A 20,558-nucleotide genomic window follows, 5' to 3' on the forward strand; every position below is an offset into this window, starting at 1 on the left:
TATGCTGCGATGAAGTGATGCTAAAGTGGCTGGAGAGGTAGCTACACTAGCTTACAGAGTATTAATTTAGGCACTACTTTATTTTTTTGCTCTTCTGCCATGACTCTGTTCCACTGTGACTCCCTCAACACTTAACAAAAGTTTGATAGACCCAGACACTTACTCTGTAGATAAAGTGGGTTACCAGAACATAAAGGAGCTATTTGTAAGTTTTGCTATTGCTACATAGCCAATGTTAGCATTAACAGTTAGCTATACGTCCTCTGAGCTAGCACTACTTCTTCAGGAAAGCCTGGACAAGTGGCTTGGTATCAGTTCAGTGACAAGATGGTCTAGCCAGACTACGGCTAGCTGTTTAGCATGCTAACTTCATTAAAAGAAAAGAAGTAATAAAAATAGAAGCTGAGGGATGAAGTTTGGTGCTGAACTTGCAACGTCTCTCCCAGACTGGTAAGTACACAGCTGTGAATGCTAATGTTAGCAAATGCAAAACTTCCAATTAGCTTCTTTAACCAAGCAGATTGCAAGCTAATATAAAAAATACGTAACTTTTATTTCTGGGGATAGACCACTGAAGGGTTCAAGTCAAACATGTTTCATGTTAGAGAAAGGTAGGGGCAAATAAAGAAATGTGCAGACTAATTGACGTATGATTGAATATGCTTCACTTATCTTTGCAAAACCAAACTTCAGCCTCACACACATGGATGCATAAAGACATGCACCACCTACTGTATAGCACATGTACAGTATATTTCAAAGTGTAATGGTAATTGCTCAGTGAATATTCTTGCTGAATGACTTTCACCTTTCTTGGTCAGCAGGCCATTCATCCTTAGATACTCTCCTACTATAAACCCATCCTGCCTGTTCTTTATTCAAACAGCATTAACATCCTAGCTGGAGGCACTTTCCTATACTGTCGCTGTGTTTGTCATAAAAGAATAAAAGGCCGCTCATGAGGGTAGTAAACGTGAACGTGGCCATAACTAAGCTCTCTCCCATTCAGATTAACGGCTAATGATTTGAACCACATAATCTCTCAAGAAATGGGAGCATATGGCGGTAGTGTAAAAATTGTAAACGCTGCGTGAATGAGTAGCAGCTGTAAAGTGTCACTCGTTTACAGCATGTATGTGGAACACTAAGTATTAAGCGAAGAATTGTAACAGTGTGTTATTTTATGTTTATAAGATTAGCAGATTTAAAGGGGCCCTCCAAGGATTTTACATGTCACAGTAAATGTACAAGTAACAGGAAGCAGCACTCAGCCTGTCAAAATAGTTTTATTTGTCTTCTATGTGACTCCACTTGCTTAATCTCGACAACAAATTTTGAACAGAAAGCCTGGAGGCATGAAGTTTGAAAGAGCATTTACCAGGCAGGGAGTGTCTAACAAGAAGATGCTATCGATGTTGCATCATGGGAATTGTAGGATCAAGGGGGTTTTGCAGTTTGGCCCTATAATAGGAACTAAAAGTAAGGTTATCTCAGCCTTTAAAAAGAGCTTTAAAAAAAAAAGAAGAGTATTAGTGCTGTTTATCGTGGTGATATCGCCTCTGAGTTTTGTGCTGTCATGCTGAGAGACGGAGGAGATGTCTGTTAAGGTGCAATAACATTACTTTCTCAGGGGGTGGGACGGGCAAATAAAGAGATGAAATCCCTCTCAGTTCCATCTCTGTAATGCATCTCGCACCCTGGCCCGAGCTCATCTCTGTTATCACTATGTCAAGCAGCAAGAGGCTGGCAGCCCGCTTTATTTATGATTCCAGCCGGGCCTAAAAAAAAACAAAAAAAAACAGAGGTTCAAGAAAGTCATGAAGATAGCAGACCTCTGGCAGCTCCGGCTTTGTACCTGATATATGTCGATGTGTTGTTTTTTTTGGGGAAATCATGGGAGGCATTTTTTAGCCTCAGCAGGAGAAAGACAGAGCAAATGGAGGCTGTGGTGATGGACTTTTAAATAGTCACGCCTGCAAAAAAAAAAAGAAACACATGTTAACAGATGTGGAAAATGTCAGGTGTGATAATACACAATTTCCTTGATCTTCTGTGAAACAACCTGGAGAGGCAACCAGTCAACATAATGCCACCCCCCACCCCCCACCACCGGTTCATCAGAGCATTTTCTCAGCTGTCACATCATATGGATGGCTGTTTGTTTTAACATCCAGTCATTAATATTAACCAGCGCGCAAAGTCCCTCCATCATCCTGGGCAAACATTTTGCATCAGCATTCCTGCTGCCTGGTGAGAGGATGTGTGTGCCTTTTTAATTGGCCGCAAGAAGCTCAACTGCTTAGCCTTTGAGATCATTGAGATTTTGATGTGAGATTTGCATGCACTAACCCGGCGCATGAAAAGGGCCATTTGCATGACGAAAGCGAGGTGGGGTATTGGGGGGGGGGTGACTTGCTTAATGACATTCACACGTTTAGCGTGTCAAGCTTTGAGGAGGGGGATTAGATTTGAGCGGCGTCGCAGGTCTCTTTTCTTTTTATAGGTCTCTTTTTATAGCTTTCCTCTTGATTCCCTTATCGCTTTGATCATTGCCTTTTAACTGGTGATAGTGCAGTCAGAAGATGGATTGTACAAATTGCAGGTTTAAAGCTTTGCCATGTGCAACTGTCTCTGAAACAAAACAGTCAATGTACGTGAATTATCAGCTTCAAGTCACACAGATATGAGAAGGTTTTCATCACCTTGCTGCATTACAAGCATTCATATGCAGAGGCTTATACCGACTCCTCCAGGGAAATTAATATGGAACAACTGAGTGATATGACACTGTAGTAAAAGAGCAGGTATGATATAGTAGGTCAGTATAGTGGGTGGGATGTTATAGGAGGAGTCAGGGGCATTGCATTAGCTTAGAGGAGCATTTGTCCATGAATAATCATTCCATAAACCAAACCCTCTGTTTTAAACACACACTAGGATTCATCACTATTCACTCTCCAGCCTTGAGTGTCAAGTTCTGGGTGTGTCAGCACCTACTCAATGTCTTCATGCAGGCTTTATGAGCTGTTATAGGAGTATTTTTTCACTCCAGAGGACAGCCAGCCCCACTTTGCCACTTAGCGGCCCGTTTGTTTTGGTAATTTATCAGACAAGTGGGAAAGAAGAGGGGGGAAGTAAGCTGGAGCTGCAACAGAGAAAAGAGCCATCTGAAAGTGTTTTCCCCAGGTGGGATTCAGTCCCCGCTAAAAAGAGAAGAATGAGACAGGAAACTCCAAACTAGTGCATTATGTATGTTAATTAAATATCCCAGCCAGTGACAGGCAGCCAGGAGATAAATCATCCAAGATGGATGTTTTCCCAGAATCCGGGGAAAGCAGATTCCTGTGAATGGAGTCCATAGATCTTACATGGTGATTGTTTTTCAAGAGACATGATTAAAGATCTGATGTGATTATCTCAGTGAGAACACTAATACTCTTTAGTAAAATCTCTACATGTTCAAACACACCCTCACCAGTGGGCAATATAGTGCAGTACAGCACATACACAACGCATACAGGATTCAGCACCATGGACAGTGACATCCACCTCTGGGCAGTCCACAGGCAACAACTTGTCAGGAGGCCACAGAGCCGCTGAGAGAGAAAGAGCTGCTCAGCTCTGCCAGTGTTTGAAATGTTGCCTCAATAAAAACAAAATTTGTGATGTCGACACAGACACTAAAGGAAATTCTATTCGTTTTTTTCATGTTACTTCTCTTATATTTGAACTTGGTGATTTATGTACTTGTGTTCAGTCTCACCTCTCATGGTTTACAGCCTAGCTATTGAGATTCTAAGTGACTGGAGACAAAACTTTCTGTCACCTGGGAAATGTAAACTTTATTGTCCTAGAAAAACCACAGCTCTCCTATTTACTTGTATGTGCTTACAGGCCAGTCTTTCCCAGTCCAATATGGCGGATGTATTGACGTAACAGGACGAAGCAGCCAATGCGGCATCTACATACAGTATATATGTCTATCTGACTGACTGAGTGATAAAGTTACACCATTAGTCAGCTGAATGCCGCGTGACTGAGAAAATAACGCTATACCATTGGTTGGCCGGTCTCACTGGTCATTACTCTTTCAGAATGATTTGAAGCAAACAAGTAGTGTTGTCAACTTAGCGCCTTTGTCACTAGATTAACTGACTTTTCAGACACTTGTAGCGACTCTTTTCAAAAGAGCACCTGCTGACAAATCTAGTGACTTTTTGGACAAACTTTCCATGGAAGAGTTGTCAGTGTTTCCCCGCAAGTGCGACGTCAATGATCTTCTAACTTTCTCTCAGAGGGATCATTTTAAACAGCAGCTTGGAGACGGTTTGGAAGTAACTGCTGGCTAACATGTAGTCTTAATGGGCCACATTTCAGTCACTATTTCAAACTTGTTCTGTTGTCTGACAACAGAAACAGAAAAACTTGTAAATTAGAACAGCTTAATGGGGAATTTGGCTAAATTAAATTAATTAAAATACTTTATATATGAGCACCGAGAGAAGCAAACAGATAGGGCTTAAACAGGCTGACACTAATGACACAGTCCAGCCATTTAGCCTACTAAGTCTTGACCTCTTGTTACACATATGTTTTAGTTTTGTCCTACTTGCAGTTGATTTAAGCCCTTTTTTTTGCAGTTTAACGTGTCTAAAACAAGAACATAGAGAAAGAATGTGTGATTCAGTCATTTCTCAACAATCTCCGGCACAAAGATCACAAGGGCTTTGCTAAAACATCGCTGCCTTCCTTTGAAAAGATCCCTGTTTTATAAATTGAAATCACACTGGGCTCAGTGACACTCAGACACAACTTAATCAGGTTCTTTAATATTTGATGAGCAGAAAAATTGTGTTTTTCTTTCAGTGGTCACACTCTGCCAGAGCCAGTGGGTGATATCTCACTTTGGGTCAATAGCTGAATTGTATAGAATAATGTTAATGTCTCATTTTGCCATTCAAGTAGGATGTTTAACCACTTCTGATAGTACGTTCCTTAAGCCACTAAATAATGCAATATTCAACTACGTCTAATATAAAAAGTAATGACAAAAGTAATGTTCCCTCATTTTTTTTTTAAATTTCAGCATATTGATCTGTCTATAAGGCATGTCATAAATCCTGAGCATTCAAACTGACTTGTATATTTTCAATTGCCAGGAAACCTAACAAACTTCTAGGAAAGGAAATCAATTCTTAAGGGCAAGATTAAGTATAGACTCATCAACTGGTGACATTTCAGTGTTTTATTTCCTTAGCAGAGTCTGTTTAGAGAAATGGAGTGATTCGGAGCTACTTTATCATGAATCTTTTTGGCAGTAATTATCACCAGTTTTAACTGCACAACAGCCTCCTCAGTGTTTCTTACACCAAAATAAAGTTAGGAAAATAAAACAAATTAAAATCGCATTTACTCCCTGATTAGGAGAAATATTGTGGCTTTTAGTGCCTCCTCAAACTGTTGTTTCTCTTGCAAGCTGCCACAGGTGCTAGATGTCCATTGCAAAGCAACAAATCACTGTTGCTGGCTAGCACAGCTGTTATTCTGAGTAATGTTTATTTATGAAAATGTGAGTTTGAATATATTAACGTTGCATTCATTCTTTGTGCTTAGACCAGTTCCTCTCTGGGCACAGGAAGCCCCAGTGGTCCTTAAGCTTAGGTTGTCTGTCAAACAGCTCAGACTCAGCGGTTTTCACACCTCCTGTCGCCTATTGGCCTTGGCGCAGACTTCTGCACTTCTGCGTAAGTTCCTGCGTAAGTTTATTGTGGATGCGTGTGTGCCATAGAACTGCAACAATAGAATGTGGGGCCTGTCTCACAATACTAACAATCTCAATGTAGAGGCAGATCGTGGAGACATTTTAATTGGTCATGATCTAATATCTAGCCATCTAACTAACCAGCTAGCCTCGGCCCATCTCCTCACTTTCTGATAGGGACTCATTGTACCTCCAATCTGCCCTGAGGACTTAGCGCTGCTCAGTGTCTTGTACACACAACCATGGCCAAAGCTCTTGTCAATCAACAATCACTACCACCGCATTCGGCTGTAGAGAAAACTTACAAACTGCCACTTTAAACTCTCCCTCAACTGGAGCCTGAACCATGAAAACCAGGCCAAAGTTACAATATAAATGCAGAACCACTGGGGATGTAGCAATGACCAAATACTGGGTTAACTTTACGCAGTACTAATGACTTGTTTTGAGCCAGTATTAGTGTTGTTTTCTTATATTGCTGTTGGGTTACTAGATCAAAACAGCCCCTTGTGTCTGGTGGTTTTCTGTTGGGTAACTACAGGGTAAAGCTAAACCATTCCATTTTTAGAGTGTGTGGACAGGGTTGCTCAAAAACTTTTGGCCATTATATTAAGTATACTAGCACCACCTCTTGAAGAAAATCTTGTTAAAGAAAAAGTGTTATTGATCAAATCAGATTTTTCATTGAGATCCTCTTGATGTTAAATATTGTTGAAAAGAAAAGCTGACTCAGGTGAGGAGGGGATTTTCTCTAATTTTCCAAATATCTGGACAAAAACTAATGCAACAGTCAGCTGCAACAATCCCAGAACAATCAATACAATTTCAGCACTTGCAACCTGGCAGAGACCATCTGTGTGTCAGGAGAAGGTGAACACAGACTCAAGTGGTGGCTACTTCACTGACTCCGGAAAAACACAGTTTCTGTTGAATGGAACAAAATAACCTTACCAATCTATGGATGGAAGAATAATGATATTTTTCTCTTTAAGACTAGGAGATATTTTATTTTTGTTGTTTTTGTGGGAAATGCTCCTTTCTGTAAACAATACTCCGTTTTCCGTTTATTCCTATTTTCGGTCTTCTTTAAAATTCCTGCTCTTTTTAAATGTTTGTACTTCAAAATTGGATAATTCATTCAGAAATACGAATTATTACAATAATTATTTAAATTATCATTGCCATTATTATTACCCTAGGTCCACACACACACACGGAGCAGGAAGAATTGCACAGCTGCAACTTTAAGACTCTGCACGCCTCCCCTCCTTCAGCTCCAACAATGGTCTTTTCCAGCTCCGCTTATCACAGCAGAATTTGTAACATGCCATAATTTCTTCACCGGTGTGCGCGCGTCTCTCTCTCTCTCTCCCTCCGTGTGTGTGTGTGTGTGTATGTGTGTATGTGTGTAGCCCCGGAAATCAGATGTCATTACCCGACGCGGCTAATTCGGCGATTATTCCTGCTCTTTGGGTTTTGGACAATGCCAGCGGCCGGGACCAGCCGCACCTTCACGATCGGATCCTCGGCGTCGCTGCCTGTTTGCTCTGAAGAAGCTTCCTAGGATTGTCCGCTTGATGGTAGCTGTAGCTGACAGAGACTGCAGTTGTCATTGATCCGCTGCCAGAGCCTCTCCTGATAGTAAAGGAATAAATTGTGAGTATGCACACACTGTTGCCGCCGGTATTGCGGTGACCTACATTGCCCTATTCCTGCAGGCTCAAGGTGATTTTCTGCGGTGCCCTCTCTTCTCCATCCTCCAACTCTGGACTGGTTGGTGATATTGGAGGAAGTAGGAGGCTCCTGGTGTGGATGGAGACATGGTGTACATAACCTGTGCATTTCATGTTCGTGTGTGTGTGTGTGTGTGTGTGTGTGTGTGTGCGTGTGTGCGTGTGTGTGTGTGTGTGTGGTTGACATTGTGAGGCTCTGCAGGAGCTAAAAAAGAAAAAAAAAAGAATCGGCCGGCTGTCACAGTGGAGAGACAGAGGATAGAGTTAAAGGGGGGCGGGATGCAGACTGAGAGGCTGGCATGATGTAATGCACTTGAGACAATAGCCAAGGATTCTCCCCAATTATCATTTCAGAGAATGTGGAGGAGATGCGATCAGCGCCGCAGTCAGGCCGCTTCTGTGTGTGTGTGTGTGTGTGTGTGTGTGTGTGTGTGTGTGTGTGTGTGTGTGTGTGTGTGTGTGTGTGTGTGTGTGTGTGTGTGTGTGTGTGTGTGTGGTTAATTATAATAAAAAGAGAGGAGCTGTCATAGGAGGAACAGCTGCCCCTCCTATATACAATATTATTACCGGCTATTATAGAGATGCAAGGAGGGGAGAGAGCATGAAACAACCTCTCTGTCTCTCTGTCATCCACCCATCTACCTCACACATACACACACCACACACACACACACTGTATATTGTAAATGAATGAATGAATGAATGAATGAATGAATGAATGAATGAGAAGGCATCACACTTGCAGGTGCTGGCCTAATTCGATGCTAGAAGGTTAATTGCTGCAGGCAGAGCCATGATCGCCCTCTGATCTTGCAAATTAATATTAACATTTGCAACCATGGCAGCACATAACATGACAGCATTTGCATCCCAGTACACTACAGCCGGCTGAAGTTCTGGCATGCACTGCACTCTTATAGGCAGGGCGCTGCATTTAACGGGTTTTGCATTAAAAGTGTGCGACTTCCTCAACCATGCAAACACACGCCACTTGCCTAATATGTCTGGTGTGCAGACAAAGCTTTTTATTGCCTTGTGGTGTCATGCAGAAGGGTGGCTACCTGTGGGAGAAGCTATTATGTCTATAAAATGATGGTTTAAGGGCATTTTTTACGGGCCAGGTTTGACTGTTGCCAAAGCTGCCATAATGAGGAAGGTTAAGCGTTTGCGGTGGCGACCGGCGTGGTTCAAATCAGTTACAACCTGATCTTTGTAGCTTTTTTCTTTTTCTTCTATTCACCTCAATCTCTGCTCTTATTCAATCTCTATCGATTGATGGTTTGCATGACCTTGCTGCAGGAGATTGTGGGCAATGTTAAAGGCTACGCGCTGTCCTTTCATCCTCTCATGTGCATGCAGACTTATTTTCAGTTGAGCACACAGCCAATGAACACACACACACACACACACACACACACATCAGACGACCACCCCTCCCTCCTCTCCACTCCCAGCCCCCTCGCAGATGCTCACACACAGGTAGAGGTAAAGCGCACTCGGAGACAAACAGAACCACATACACACTTGATGCACAGCTTCCTCTGCCTTTCCCGCCTCCCTAATGGCAGCAGACTGAGTGTAACTCTACACCCATGCCATCCTCTTCATCCCATCTCTAGCTCATTCACACACATGTGCCGGAGTCCACACGTGGCTGTCAGTGACTGCAGAATACTTGAATACAATAGGTTCTGCTGTAAGGATCCATTAGCAGTATGTGAGTCGGACTAATCGAATATTTAAGGACACAAAGCAACAGCTATCAGTAGGTTTTAGGTCCAGGAGTGTGACTGTGAATTTGTGGCGTGTTGCAGATTGGATACCATTGACAGAACGTACATAGCTGAGATAAATTAGGCTGGCAGTGTTCTCCCAGAGGCATTAGGACATATGGTGTTCTTGGACTGCTGTGGAATAGAGAGGTGCAGACAAATACCAGTGGACTCATGGCGTCCATTCCAGATCAGGAAGCTCATGGTTGGAGCAAAGATGACTCGCATGTACCTTTTTTAAAATAAGAAGAAGAAGGTGGAGAATGGTCAGTTGGAATCAATCATGTTTTTTCCTCTTGTTTCTGGATTGATCATATTTTTTCCTCTTTTGGTCTATTTGCAATTGCTATTGCTGAATAGCTAACGTTAGCATTAACAGCTGTTCGCTTACCAGTCTAGAAGAAACATTATGTGTTCAGCATCAAACTTCATTCCTTTACTCACCAAGAGCTGTCTCCATCAGTGGAAAGCAAGCCTCTAGTTTTGTGTCTATTTCTATCACCTCTTTTCGCCCACTGAAGTTAGCATGCTAACCAGTTAGCCCCAGTCCAACTGGACTGTCTCGTCACTGTAGCGTCCATGCTCCCTTGAAGAAGTGGTGCTGCTTGTCTCGTCTCTATCACGTCTTTTCAGCTAATGAAGTTAGCTAACCAGTTAGCCCCGGCCTGTCTCATCACTTTTTGATAGCGACTCACTGTAACCTCCAATCTGCCCTGATGTAGCTCTGCTTAGAGGGTGTATTATAACCTCTTGTCTTGTAAACACAACAATGGCTGAAGCTCTTGCCAAGCGACAATCACCACCACCCACTCCATGTTCGGTGGCAGAGAAAACTTACAAATAACCCCTTTGAACTGAGGCCATGTGTAACATTCAATAATAAAAATGCATTTTATTTATAGAGCATTTTTTGAATACTTACAGACGCATTACAAAACCAGTTAAAAAGATCCAAGGCGGTAGCAATAATTAATGGAACAGAATGGAGATTGTGAGCATCTCAAGACCATGTTTAACTTTCATTTGAAGAGCACTCAGGTCACAAAAGATCCTCAAATTCCCAGAAAAAACACAGAGGAAGTGACCAGAGTGTCCTCAGTGGCAGCTACAGTGCGGCCCTGCATGACACCAGCTACATGACACTGCAGATATCACAGCCTCAGGAGAACATGCTGAACCTTTGTCATTCTTTCGGTATGTAAGAGCATTTCACTATGTTGCAGTGATGATGGGTTTCAAATGAGCCACATCAATTAGCATCAGTATTAATCTTTCATCATGTGTGACTGTTGCGTCACCCCAGAGTGTCAAAGCGATGCAGGTCAGCCTTTGCAGTGTTGGAGATGAGTTAATACTCGGTAGACACCAGTCTGAGTGCTGCTCTATGTCCCTGTGGCAGCAATTGAAATCAAATAGACTTGAATTGTTTCCTTGGCAGTGCTGTTTCTTGGTTGTCAGAAGTCTCTCTGGTGCAGGGGAACCATATGAATGGGATTTCTCAGCACTATGAGTGTACCATGCAATCTGGCCCGTTCCATTCACAAAAAATGCTGTGTCACTCTTTTTCTCCAACTGTCGGCCCGATATGAATGCCAGAGTGGGAAAGAGTGGCCGTGCAACAGTTTCTCCATTACCTTTTGAGCTCATCGGCGCAGCCTGTAGATGCACTTTGTGCTCAGCGGCATGCCAAAAAATCAAACACAGACATTATTTAAAAGTGGAGTTTCTCAGTAGTCGGCTCCCCTGGCAGCCACAAAACGACGTGTATAATCAGCCCATTGCTTCTGGTACCGCTTCAAGTGTAGTGCATTACCATCAAAACAATATGGTTGTGCACTCTTATTCATGTTGTGAGGAAATGAGCTTGAATATAACAGAGTGTTAAAAACCTTTGATAAATTGACCTTCAGTCTTTAATTGGCTCTTCTTTCTTTCTTTTTTTTTAACTCATTTCTAAATGACCATCTCCTTGCTCAATGAGAAAGTTATGAATTCCATGCTTGATGGTAACAAAGCTTTAAACGCAGTATTAAGTAATGCCGGTTTTATTTTAGTCCCTCCATAGTCAGCTGAACAAGCGTACAGTAGCACAGCTTATCTCAAAAGCCACAGAGTGTCATGTTCAGTCCTCTGCCTGTTCTGCATGCGCTCGAGCTCCACACGCCTTTAGATGTTTCCCAGGTGGTGAATAGTGCTGAATTTGGCCATATACAGCTACAGGAACATACTGCTGTTTTTGTGTGCTGCTCCTTATCTAACTCGCACAATTGTTCCCATTAATGAGATTAACTTAAGACATTCAGGAAAATTAGCTGCAGCTTGCTGATTTGTTCTTGCCAAAATGGAGTGGTTCTACATAAGTGGCAAAATTTACATCTGTCCTGTTTAGATAGTTCGCTGCCTGCGTCACTTTTACTTCAGGGAAATCTCAAGTACCAGGGGATCATCATTCATTTTGTCGTCCTCCCCCTGTTTGTCCTTTTCACCGAGTTTAATTAGCTACAGTTGAGGTGAAGAATCAATACTTATAAGCAAATAAAATCAGCTTCTACAGTCCTTCATTTGGCAGAAAATGGGATGAACTAAGCACTCTTGAATAATGTCAATGTTTTTAAAATTCGCACTTTCTGCCAATGGCAACTACAGTATGGTAAAGCTGTCAGTATGCTTCTACCAAAAGGTTTGTCAGTGATCAAAGAGTGTTTCAAACCCCCTTTCCACATACCTGTCCGTTATTATTAACTAGTTACAAACTAGTTTGTCTCAACTAGAGTTGTTCTGATACCAATACTAGTCCCAGATGCCTCCAATACCACATAAAATTCTGGATTGGGTATTGGCAAGTACGCAAGTCTATGGTCCGATCTGACACCACGTAATTTATTAAACTTCATTAAAGTTTCACACCTGGATAAAAATTGTATTTTTCCCTGGAAGTCAGTTCTTCTTCGCTGCTCTAAAACAGTAGCCTATACAGGAAGTGACACTGTGCAGCCACTGGGAACTGTTTTAGAGCAGCGAAGACAGTCAAATAAGGTGATAAAAGAAAGATTCTATGGCATTCATGTATTTGTTCATGTTTTACAAAGGGTGTAACTGGAGCCATGCCATAAAACGAAAGCAATCATATCACATCCATACTAGTTAGTATACACCTTAACGCAGTGGTATCGGCGGATACTTAAGTTCAGGTGTCGGCATCGGAACATCTCTAGTCTCAACTGTGCTGACACGTTTATGGCTAGGGAAAAAGTCATGGCAAATAAACTGTAACACTATGAGAAAAGAATTTTCCTTTTCGATACCTTTGTGCTCACAAGTATAAATACGTCATTTTTGGATTGGGTTTTAAAAGCGCAGTGTCCTGGAATTCCCCATAAAAGGACTGTGCATGATTTGGGTTAAGGTTTCGACTTGATCTCTTCATGATTTGATCATGTTAAGCATCGGCTGCACTTTTATGCTTGTTTCAGGTTAGCTCAGCAAGTTTGTGCTGCCAGCTAGACTTGAATCTTCAGCCAGGTGTCCGAGCTTTGATGAGGCTGCTAGGCAGTTTAAAAAAAAAAAAAAGAAAAAGGGCGCTCTGGATTTGTTGCACTGATTGGGAAGAAAAACCTCACTCCTACCCCCCTGAATAATTCATTGATTGGCATATGGCATGGAAAGAAAAGCCCAATGATCCCTGCCTGTCTGTCTGTGTGCATTTCTTATTGCATGTGTTCAATTGAGCGTGTTGCTGTTCCTCCCTCCCGTGACTCCTGCATAATTTTAGCCTCACATTTACCATCTTTAACCAGGCGCGCCGCATTCAGTCACTTAAGCTTCGTCTTGTTGATCCAACATTCTTATGTCTATTGCTACAAGTACCAATTTCTCTCCACGAGTATCACATTGACAGATAAAAATCTTACATATTCATTATTAGACATGCATTTATGCTAAGCCAAAGTCTGACATGCTCGTCAAATTTGAGGGCAGATTCCCTGGTGTACATTATCATAATGTGCCGTGATGTTGCATTGCAGAGGAAATGTGCATAGAACGACTCTCTATCAGTAGTCATTCTGTTTCAGGCTCTGTGCATAACTGTTGACCAAATAGCTATTTTAATGGGGGTCAAATTGGCTGTCAAGTTGTGAGGAAATAGTATTGTCACTGTTAGCAAGCGCAATCTAGACAACATCTGCATCCCAGCTGGTAATAAGAGCTCTCAGTCTGCACATTCTTCACACTGCCCACTGTGGGTGATTAGTGTGTATCTATCCAAGAGGATCACAGTAACTCCTACCTGTCATCACCACTGCCTGCCTGCCCTTCACTAGAAAGAAACGAATGACTTGCTGCCCTCTAAAAGCAGTATTTGTCAAATGTTGAGCAGCACAGAAAAGAAAATGCTGGGGGAAAGCAGTGGCTGTTGATCACTTCATTTTGTGTCACAGCCTTGTAAGACAAGCTTTATTTCTGTACCTTTTTCCAAATCTCAAGTTCAAATAAGAGACAAGCCTGGTGCCTTTTGAATGGCACAATTAAGCGGATAAATGTTTCACTGAGTGATATGGCTTGCTGTCAGTTTTCAGAAAAGCTGCTTTATGTGTCTAAGGGTGCAGACAAAAAGCAGATCAGTCGGTGGACTTTTGCTCCGTATCGATTGATTTTTCATAGACAGAAATGATTTAAACAGCAGTCACGGCGCGATCAAAGCATAAGTGGCAGGAACAGGACAAAAGGAGATTGTATGTGCCATGAAGCAGAAAAAAACATCCTCAATACACTTTGCTCTCCACGCTGCTTAAAGCAGAAATAAAACGCCATTAAACAACAAAAATGTGTCTGGCATTTCAGGGCGTCTTGTCTTCGTTGGTGCATTGTGGGGACAAGTGCAGTGTGATTGTGTTCAAGGAGAGGTTGTGATTAAAAGATCAAATGTAAAGGTCAAATTTCAGCGTTAACCCTTCTCAATCTGGCAACAAGAGCAACCATAGCTGCCATTTTGCATTTCGAAATCACATGGAAATCGCTAACTGAAGTTTTCAGTTTTCATTTGTTAGCTTAATGGACAATGACAACACCAGTCACCAGTCGCCAATCTTTCCTAGTTAAAAATTACTCAAGGGTGAATTTTTCCTTTTTAAATGGTTGTTAAAAGGCACACAAACCACTGCAACCAGCAGCAACACTTGTGCCCTATAATCCTTTCTCATATCCACTGCCTAATGCCAGATTCCAATGCATTTTTATACAACCGGCACCTTCCTCTCTGCACACAACTAACATGTGTTGAGCCATAGTCAGGAATAAACCACTACCTTCTACTTAAAATGCACCACTGATGTCCCAGTCCGTCCTCCGGCTGGCCCCCTCTCCAGTCCGAGCGAAGGCTGGCATGTGCGTCGTGTCCAGCCAAGCAGCACGCAGGCTCTGGCCTCTCAGATCTAAACGGCAGCGGATGGTGGCTGAATGGTGAGCTGGTGGGAGTCTGGCCGGGTGCCTGGAGAAGATATGGGAGACCCCGGCTTTACTGCCAGAACATGCTGAGACACAGACCTGCCATTATAACCTACCCAGAGGGGACCAAGTGTGGGCAATGGGTGATAGAAACCTCACTAAATAAACCTGGCCCGGGTCAGCACACTGAGTGACTAAGGTCTGTTGTTACGGTTAATTTGAAATAATCATCAACCTGTAAGTGTCAAAGTTGTTTTTAGGCTTTTAAAACAATGTTGTATGAAGATTGAGCAAGTGACGTTTTTAAATATTTTTCTGGAAGGCTGAATAGGTTCAAAATATATTTAACTTTGCTGTTGATGCTAGCTTATAGCATCAATCGTGGTTTTTGACAGTGTTTGGTGCCAGCTAAATGACTGTAGCCTATGCTATTTTTGTGACATTGTGGTGTATCTAGCTATTAAGAAATTTAATATTCAAACTTTAAAGGGATATATTTGGACTTATTTGCTGTACTGTGAGTTATACGAGAAGATTTATTTCGATTTAATTTCTGCATGCAATAGAAAGCTTGTTACAGCTAGTTAGCCTAGCTTCAAGCAAAGACTGTAAACAGCGGGGATAGCTAGCATAGCATTGTACCTTCCCACAACTTAAAAACTGAAAAATCATATTCACATACTCCTTCTTGTATTGTAGAGAGAAAAAATAATACACTGCTTCAATGAGCAGTTTAGTTGGCACCAGTATGTGAAAACAAGATGTCACAAGTAAGCTACTGAGGATGCTAGCTTCACACAACTCCACAACTCTGTCTGAAAACCGGGTGATTCTTGGATGTTTCGGTGACTTGCTTGCTAGTTAATTAGATGCAATAAGTAAAAATGACAATTTTAGTACAGTTTGAAGGCATGTTTTTTTCTGTTTTGATGAAGGCTGTTTAGCTTCCTGCATCTGTGGTAAGCTAGGCTAAACATGTATGGGAAGCTCTTTCCTCTCAATGCACAGGGGCAAAACTTATATTAAATCATGGAAAGAAAGCAACTTATTATATTTTCCAAAATGACTTAGCTTCTGTCAATGGAGTAGGCTATTAGTTTTAATGTTTGCCTCACCTGTTTACATCTTTATAACCCATTACTTTTTGTGGCTTATTGTTTCAACACATGATAAAAATGCGTGATGGTGCAAACCCCACTTTAGTCCCCCCAGTTTGGATGACTCCTGAGGCTCTCTGATGTCCCTCAGGGAAGCTTGAATATGGCTTCACATATCCACCATAGCATAGATATGGTGTATTATGCAACTCGATCTGGGCTGGCCCATTAAACAGCACAAGCATGAAATCTAGGGCAGAACGCCCAGCCTCCCAAGACGTCTCTACAGCTTTGAAACGCCAGGGTGACGTTTAGCCGAGCTCCAACTGTGTCAGGCCCAATCACATACACATAGCTATACAAACAGTAATATTCACACATGTAGTAGACTCTGACACACACACATTTGTTTTGCTATAAATCTAAAGATCCTCTTTCTTATCATTAACGTAATCCTAATTCTGATTTTGAGCCTGAATCCCATTAAGATATTAAAATTGATTTGGTATAAATGCAACAAGACATTTTTGTAGTTTTAATTTAGAATCTTGTCATCTTATATACTTTGGAAGTTTAAATTGAGTCTAAGACCCCTGGTTCCCAACCAGGGGGTCAAATAAATCTTCATTTAATTTCAAAACTCTTTCTAATCTCTGGTCTCCCTCCTCTCCAGCAGAGCCAAGATGATGTGCGAGGTGATGCCGACCATCAGCGAGGACACGGCGCTGAGCCAGCGCGGCTCTCAGAGCAGCGCCTCGGACCCGGACTCCCACTTTGAGCAGCTGATGGTCAACATGCTGGACGAGAGGGACCGGCTGCTGGACACGCTGAGGGAAACCCAGGAGAGCCTCGGGCTGGCCCAGCAACATCTTCAGGACGTCATCTACGACCGTGACTCGCTGCAGCGTCAGCTCAGCTCCGCCCTGCCACAGGTAAGCCGCACTGGTGCTGTATTTGACTTTTTGGTTGGACCGTAACAGTGGGGCCAGCCCTATAATCACGAATGTCCCTGACTGATTGAATGATGGCATTTCCACCACTGCTCAGCGGAGAGTCAAGCCGCAGTCTACCAAGCCGCTCTGCTTTCCCAGCTGCTCAGGAACTGCAGGGAAGCGGAGGAGCGCTTCCAATACACTGAGCCCCGCCTCCATTACGGCAAATAAACTACAGCCACATACTAGGTTTTGACCCAGTCTTGTCTGAGAAAAGATATTCTTGTTGCATTTTTGCCTTTATTGACTGATAGTGTAGATATAGACGGGAGAGATGGGACTAAGACATGCAACTAAGCTCTGTGGCTGGACCTGAACTCAGGATGTTATAGTTATATGGTATGTGTCTTAAACTGTAGGCTACCAGGACACCTGTCTTTGACTTACAGTGTGTTATTTGCCAGGAGTATTGCAATCAAATAGTTGTATTAAATTACTTTGTTTGGTGTATTTTGCCCGCACAGTACATTTGCACCTTGGACTCTTTAAATCTCTCTTCTGTGTTGTTGTGTTAGTATGAGGTTTATGGGAAATTAACTTGTTGGAGCTGATGTATCATGTAGTTTTATGTGAGTGATACTGGTACTGCTTTGTCAGGAAATAGGTGGAGGAGGACTGGGAGAGATCACTGGGTGATATTTTTGGGGGTGTTTTCCATTATAAAGAGATGACTGGCACACAGGTGGTGAGGATGATGGCTGGAGGGGTACATCAGCACGGCACGGTTCTGCATGCAGTCTCAAGATCCTTCTCAGAGAGCAACCACAGAGTCCTTCTCCGTGTGGTGCATGAATTAAAATAAAAATACCAACTCTCAAACACACGAGAAGAATTTCCACAACATGCTGCAACACTTTGTTCTCATTTAAATTCCCTATAGCCGCTTTTATTGGATGGGCTACAATTTGCAATAAGAGCAGTGTGAAATATATTCTTCCCCAGCAGTATCCCTCATTGAAACTTTGTGTAATTAACTTTTAATTTATAGTACATTACTTGATCACGCTTACATGAACATGGCACAAACATTGTGTCTTCCAGTGTCATTATTTTAAGAAAAATTTCCAAATCAGTGAGTCTCATTAATTTCAAATCAAATCATGCAAGAGAGTTCATTAAAAAATGGGAATTTGGGTTATTTCTTTGTGTCCTTAAAACATTTATTTATTTTTTCTAATTACCATTCGGACTCCCAGTGAATTTAGATTGTTTTATAAAGCACCTTGTTTAAAGAATACACCAAATGGCATATTCCTATGTGTGTTGATTTTGCTACACTTGTGCTTAAATTGCACCACCACATTCACAGCCCATTCAATGTTCAACCATGTTGGTTGGATGACGCTGCACAGTTGCCTCTGTATACCAGTGAAACTTGGTGGAAATCTTCCACTTGCTCACGTTTTAGCAAAAATATGGAGAAAAAAAAATAAAAGTCTTACGTAATAATTCCTACAGTAAGCGGAGATTAGCACTTTCGGAAAGTGTGTCAGTAATTCTAGTCACACGCTCTCTCTCTCTCCCTCTCTGTCTCTCTCCCCACTCTCATTCCAGAAGACTCTGGAGGTTTTGCTGGTGGAGAGGAGAGGACTTTGTTCGCAGGCGGTGCCCACCGATAGCACAGTAATCCGCATAGTTTCAGAGACGCAGGCTGGGCACACACTGCGTCTGTATTAGCTTTGGTGTGATCTCACATTAAGGCTTAAAAGGGGTTTGAAGTGTTAAAATGATACTTCCTATTTTGAATTAATCCAGCCAAAAAATGATTCTCTTCTTCTTCTACTTCTTCTTCTTCTTGCCCCATGGCCTTTGGAATAATTTGAATTAACCCACTTACACCTCTTCATTCTGAAGTGTTGGAGAGCTCCTGTTGAGATGTTATAAATATGCCTTTACCAGAGTGCTACAGTTTTCATTCGTGTCAAGCTGTAGTTTCGAACTCTGGCCTCCAGCTCATACTTTAGCCTCAGGGCTTTTATCTCCTTCAGAAGTTAAACCGTGGACATAATATACAGGTGAGAGTACAAGCCAAAAAAAAGGGAAAACTTAAGCACTATCCTTCCAGGATCGTACACGCCGAATAGAACGGACATTAATCTTACCTCCCTTGTCCCATATTCGAATTTACGTCTTTCCCCATTCTTGTTAGAACAGCAAATGTGAGATTCTTTCTCTCCTGTCTAAACATTCCCACCGTTCCGTTTCCAGAGGAGAGCATCCGAGGGCTGCCAAAGTGAAATAACATTTCCATTATCAGACAATTTCACTCGTGTCCACCGGCAGTAAAGGCTCTGCTGTGGTGGCGCTGCTGTGGTGATGTATTGGTTGTCATTGTGTAATGACAAGAGCTGACATACCGTTCTGGTGCTTTTCCTGGCACCCTGGCTTAAATTAGATGTCACTCCGATGTGATTGGGATCCTCCTAGCGACATCCTTGGCACAAACGTTTCCATTAATTAATCTGACGGTGTCTTATTGGGGCCTGTATGATATCAATATTACTCTAATGGTTAATGAAGAGGTTTGTTAGGCCTGGATGATTGCACAGAGGCATTTAGCCAAGGGAAAAGTGGCCTCGTTGTGCTTCTGTTTAATATGCAGATAAGAATTGCACTCGCAGCTTCTGCCTTTTTGGACAATAAGAAAGAGCTTATTTCACAGACGCAGTCATCACCTTTGTGCTGGTATGCCATGAATGTCTTTGCTCTTGATGAGGCTGTAATGATTTTACTGAATATGACACTTCTTTTATAACCACACTTCTTTAGTACAGATGTAATTTTGCGGCAATTTTAGGGCGACCAGCCGTGTGGAACAATGCTCAGATAATCATGTAGTGGGATTCTTAAAGAGGGCAATAGATAGCTTCCAGGTCTTTCACCACTCTGCGTGTGTGATTGCAGAGGAGGTGGCAAATGAGAAGAGAAGCAGCAGAGCTTCTCTTATAAAGACAGAAGTGGCCTCATTTAGGCGATAGGCAGGCTGTGAATGTGTCTTTACTGATATCCCTCCTCTGTTCCTGAAGCCCCGAGCACTGGCAGGATTAGGCGCTGGCCCACCACAAACTTCCCTCCCTCTTCTTCCTCTCCTCCTTTTTCTTCTTCTTCCCCCTTTCCTCCTCTCCCTGTTTCTGCTGTCACTGCCTTTTCTGCTATGTTGCGCTTTGCGTCTTGTGTCTTCCTCCTCTCCTCTGTTTTTCTCCCTTCTCCATCAGAGGTCACGGCTCCGCTTCACATCATGACACTTTCGACTGATCGGAGTGACATTCGCCGTCCCCGCTCGACGCTTCCAGGCAACACCCCCCCCCCCCCCCCCCCCACTCCTTACATGCATAACAATCCCTGATTCCTTCATCCTCACCCACTGTCCCTTGTCTTCTCCTTCTACTTTTCATCAGGCCATTTTGTCACCGAGCAGGAGAATGACAGAGGCAACCATTAGCCATATATCTGTCATACACCCATTAGTTGCATGACATGCCCCGTGTACATTGATGAGCTTCTGACTTCAACGTCATCTTTTAAGTCTCAATTACTCACCTGTAGTAGGTCTGGAAAGTTTGTAGCTTTGTTGACTGAATTTCTAGCAATTAGAAATTACTCTGATAGCGATAACCTGGAGTAGCAATAGTCCATCAAAACTTCTCAAATCGCTCTTCCATAATAAGCCTTTCCAATTCATCTAGTTACCACTTCACTGTCCATTCAGTGTAACTATTCTTTTTGTGCACTCTTGTACAGTTGTGCACTTGTATTTC

General features: G+C 42.4%; 1 protein-coding gene and 1 long non-coding RNA gene across 8 annotated transcripts in view; one reads left to right on the forward strand and one right to left on the reverse strand.

Annotated features, from left to right (window-relative positions):
* Positions 1-1,231: 1,231 nt before the first annotated feature.
* LOC130163257 (uncharacterized) lies at positions 1,232-7,333 on the reverse strand. 2 transcript variants are annotated; one of them, XR_008826426.1, is made up of 3 exons: positions 7,197-7,333; positions 1,856-1,973; positions 1,232-1,778 (listed from the first exon to the last, which is right to left on the reverse strand). It is a non-coding gene; the product is annotated as an uncharacterized LOC130163257 (long non-coding RNA). The 2 variants fall into 2 exon arrangements; XR_008826425.1 differs by having other exon boundaries at positions 1,766-1,973.
* ppfia2 (PTPRF interacting protein alpha 2) overlaps positions 7,073-20,558 on the forward strand; it is a 152,716-nt gene continuing 139,230 nt past the window's right edge. For 3 of the 6 annotated variants that reach the window (XM_056367275.1, XM_056367277.1, XM_056367278.1), the window contains exons 1-2: positions 7,076-7,417; positions 16,482-16,740. In XM_056367275.1, coding sequence (XP_056223250.1) covers positions 16,492-16,740 — 249 coding nt within the window. In that variant the 5' untranslated portion in view covers positions 7,076-7,417; positions 16,482-16,491. Of the gene's footprint in view, positions 7,418-16,481; positions 16,741-20,558 lie in introns of all 6 variants that reach the window. The other 3 variants (XR_008826424.1, XM_056367276.1, XM_056367279.1) reach the window with 3 other exon arrangements.

This window comes from Seriola aureovittata, chromosome 22 (assembly GCF_021018895.1).
Source record: "Seriola aureovittata isolate HTS-2021-v1 ecotype China chromosome 22, ASM2101889v1, whole genome shotgun sequence".
NCBI classification, from domain to species: Eukaryota; Metazoa; Chordata; class Actinopteri; order Carangiformes; family Carangidae; genus Seriola; species Seriola aureovittata.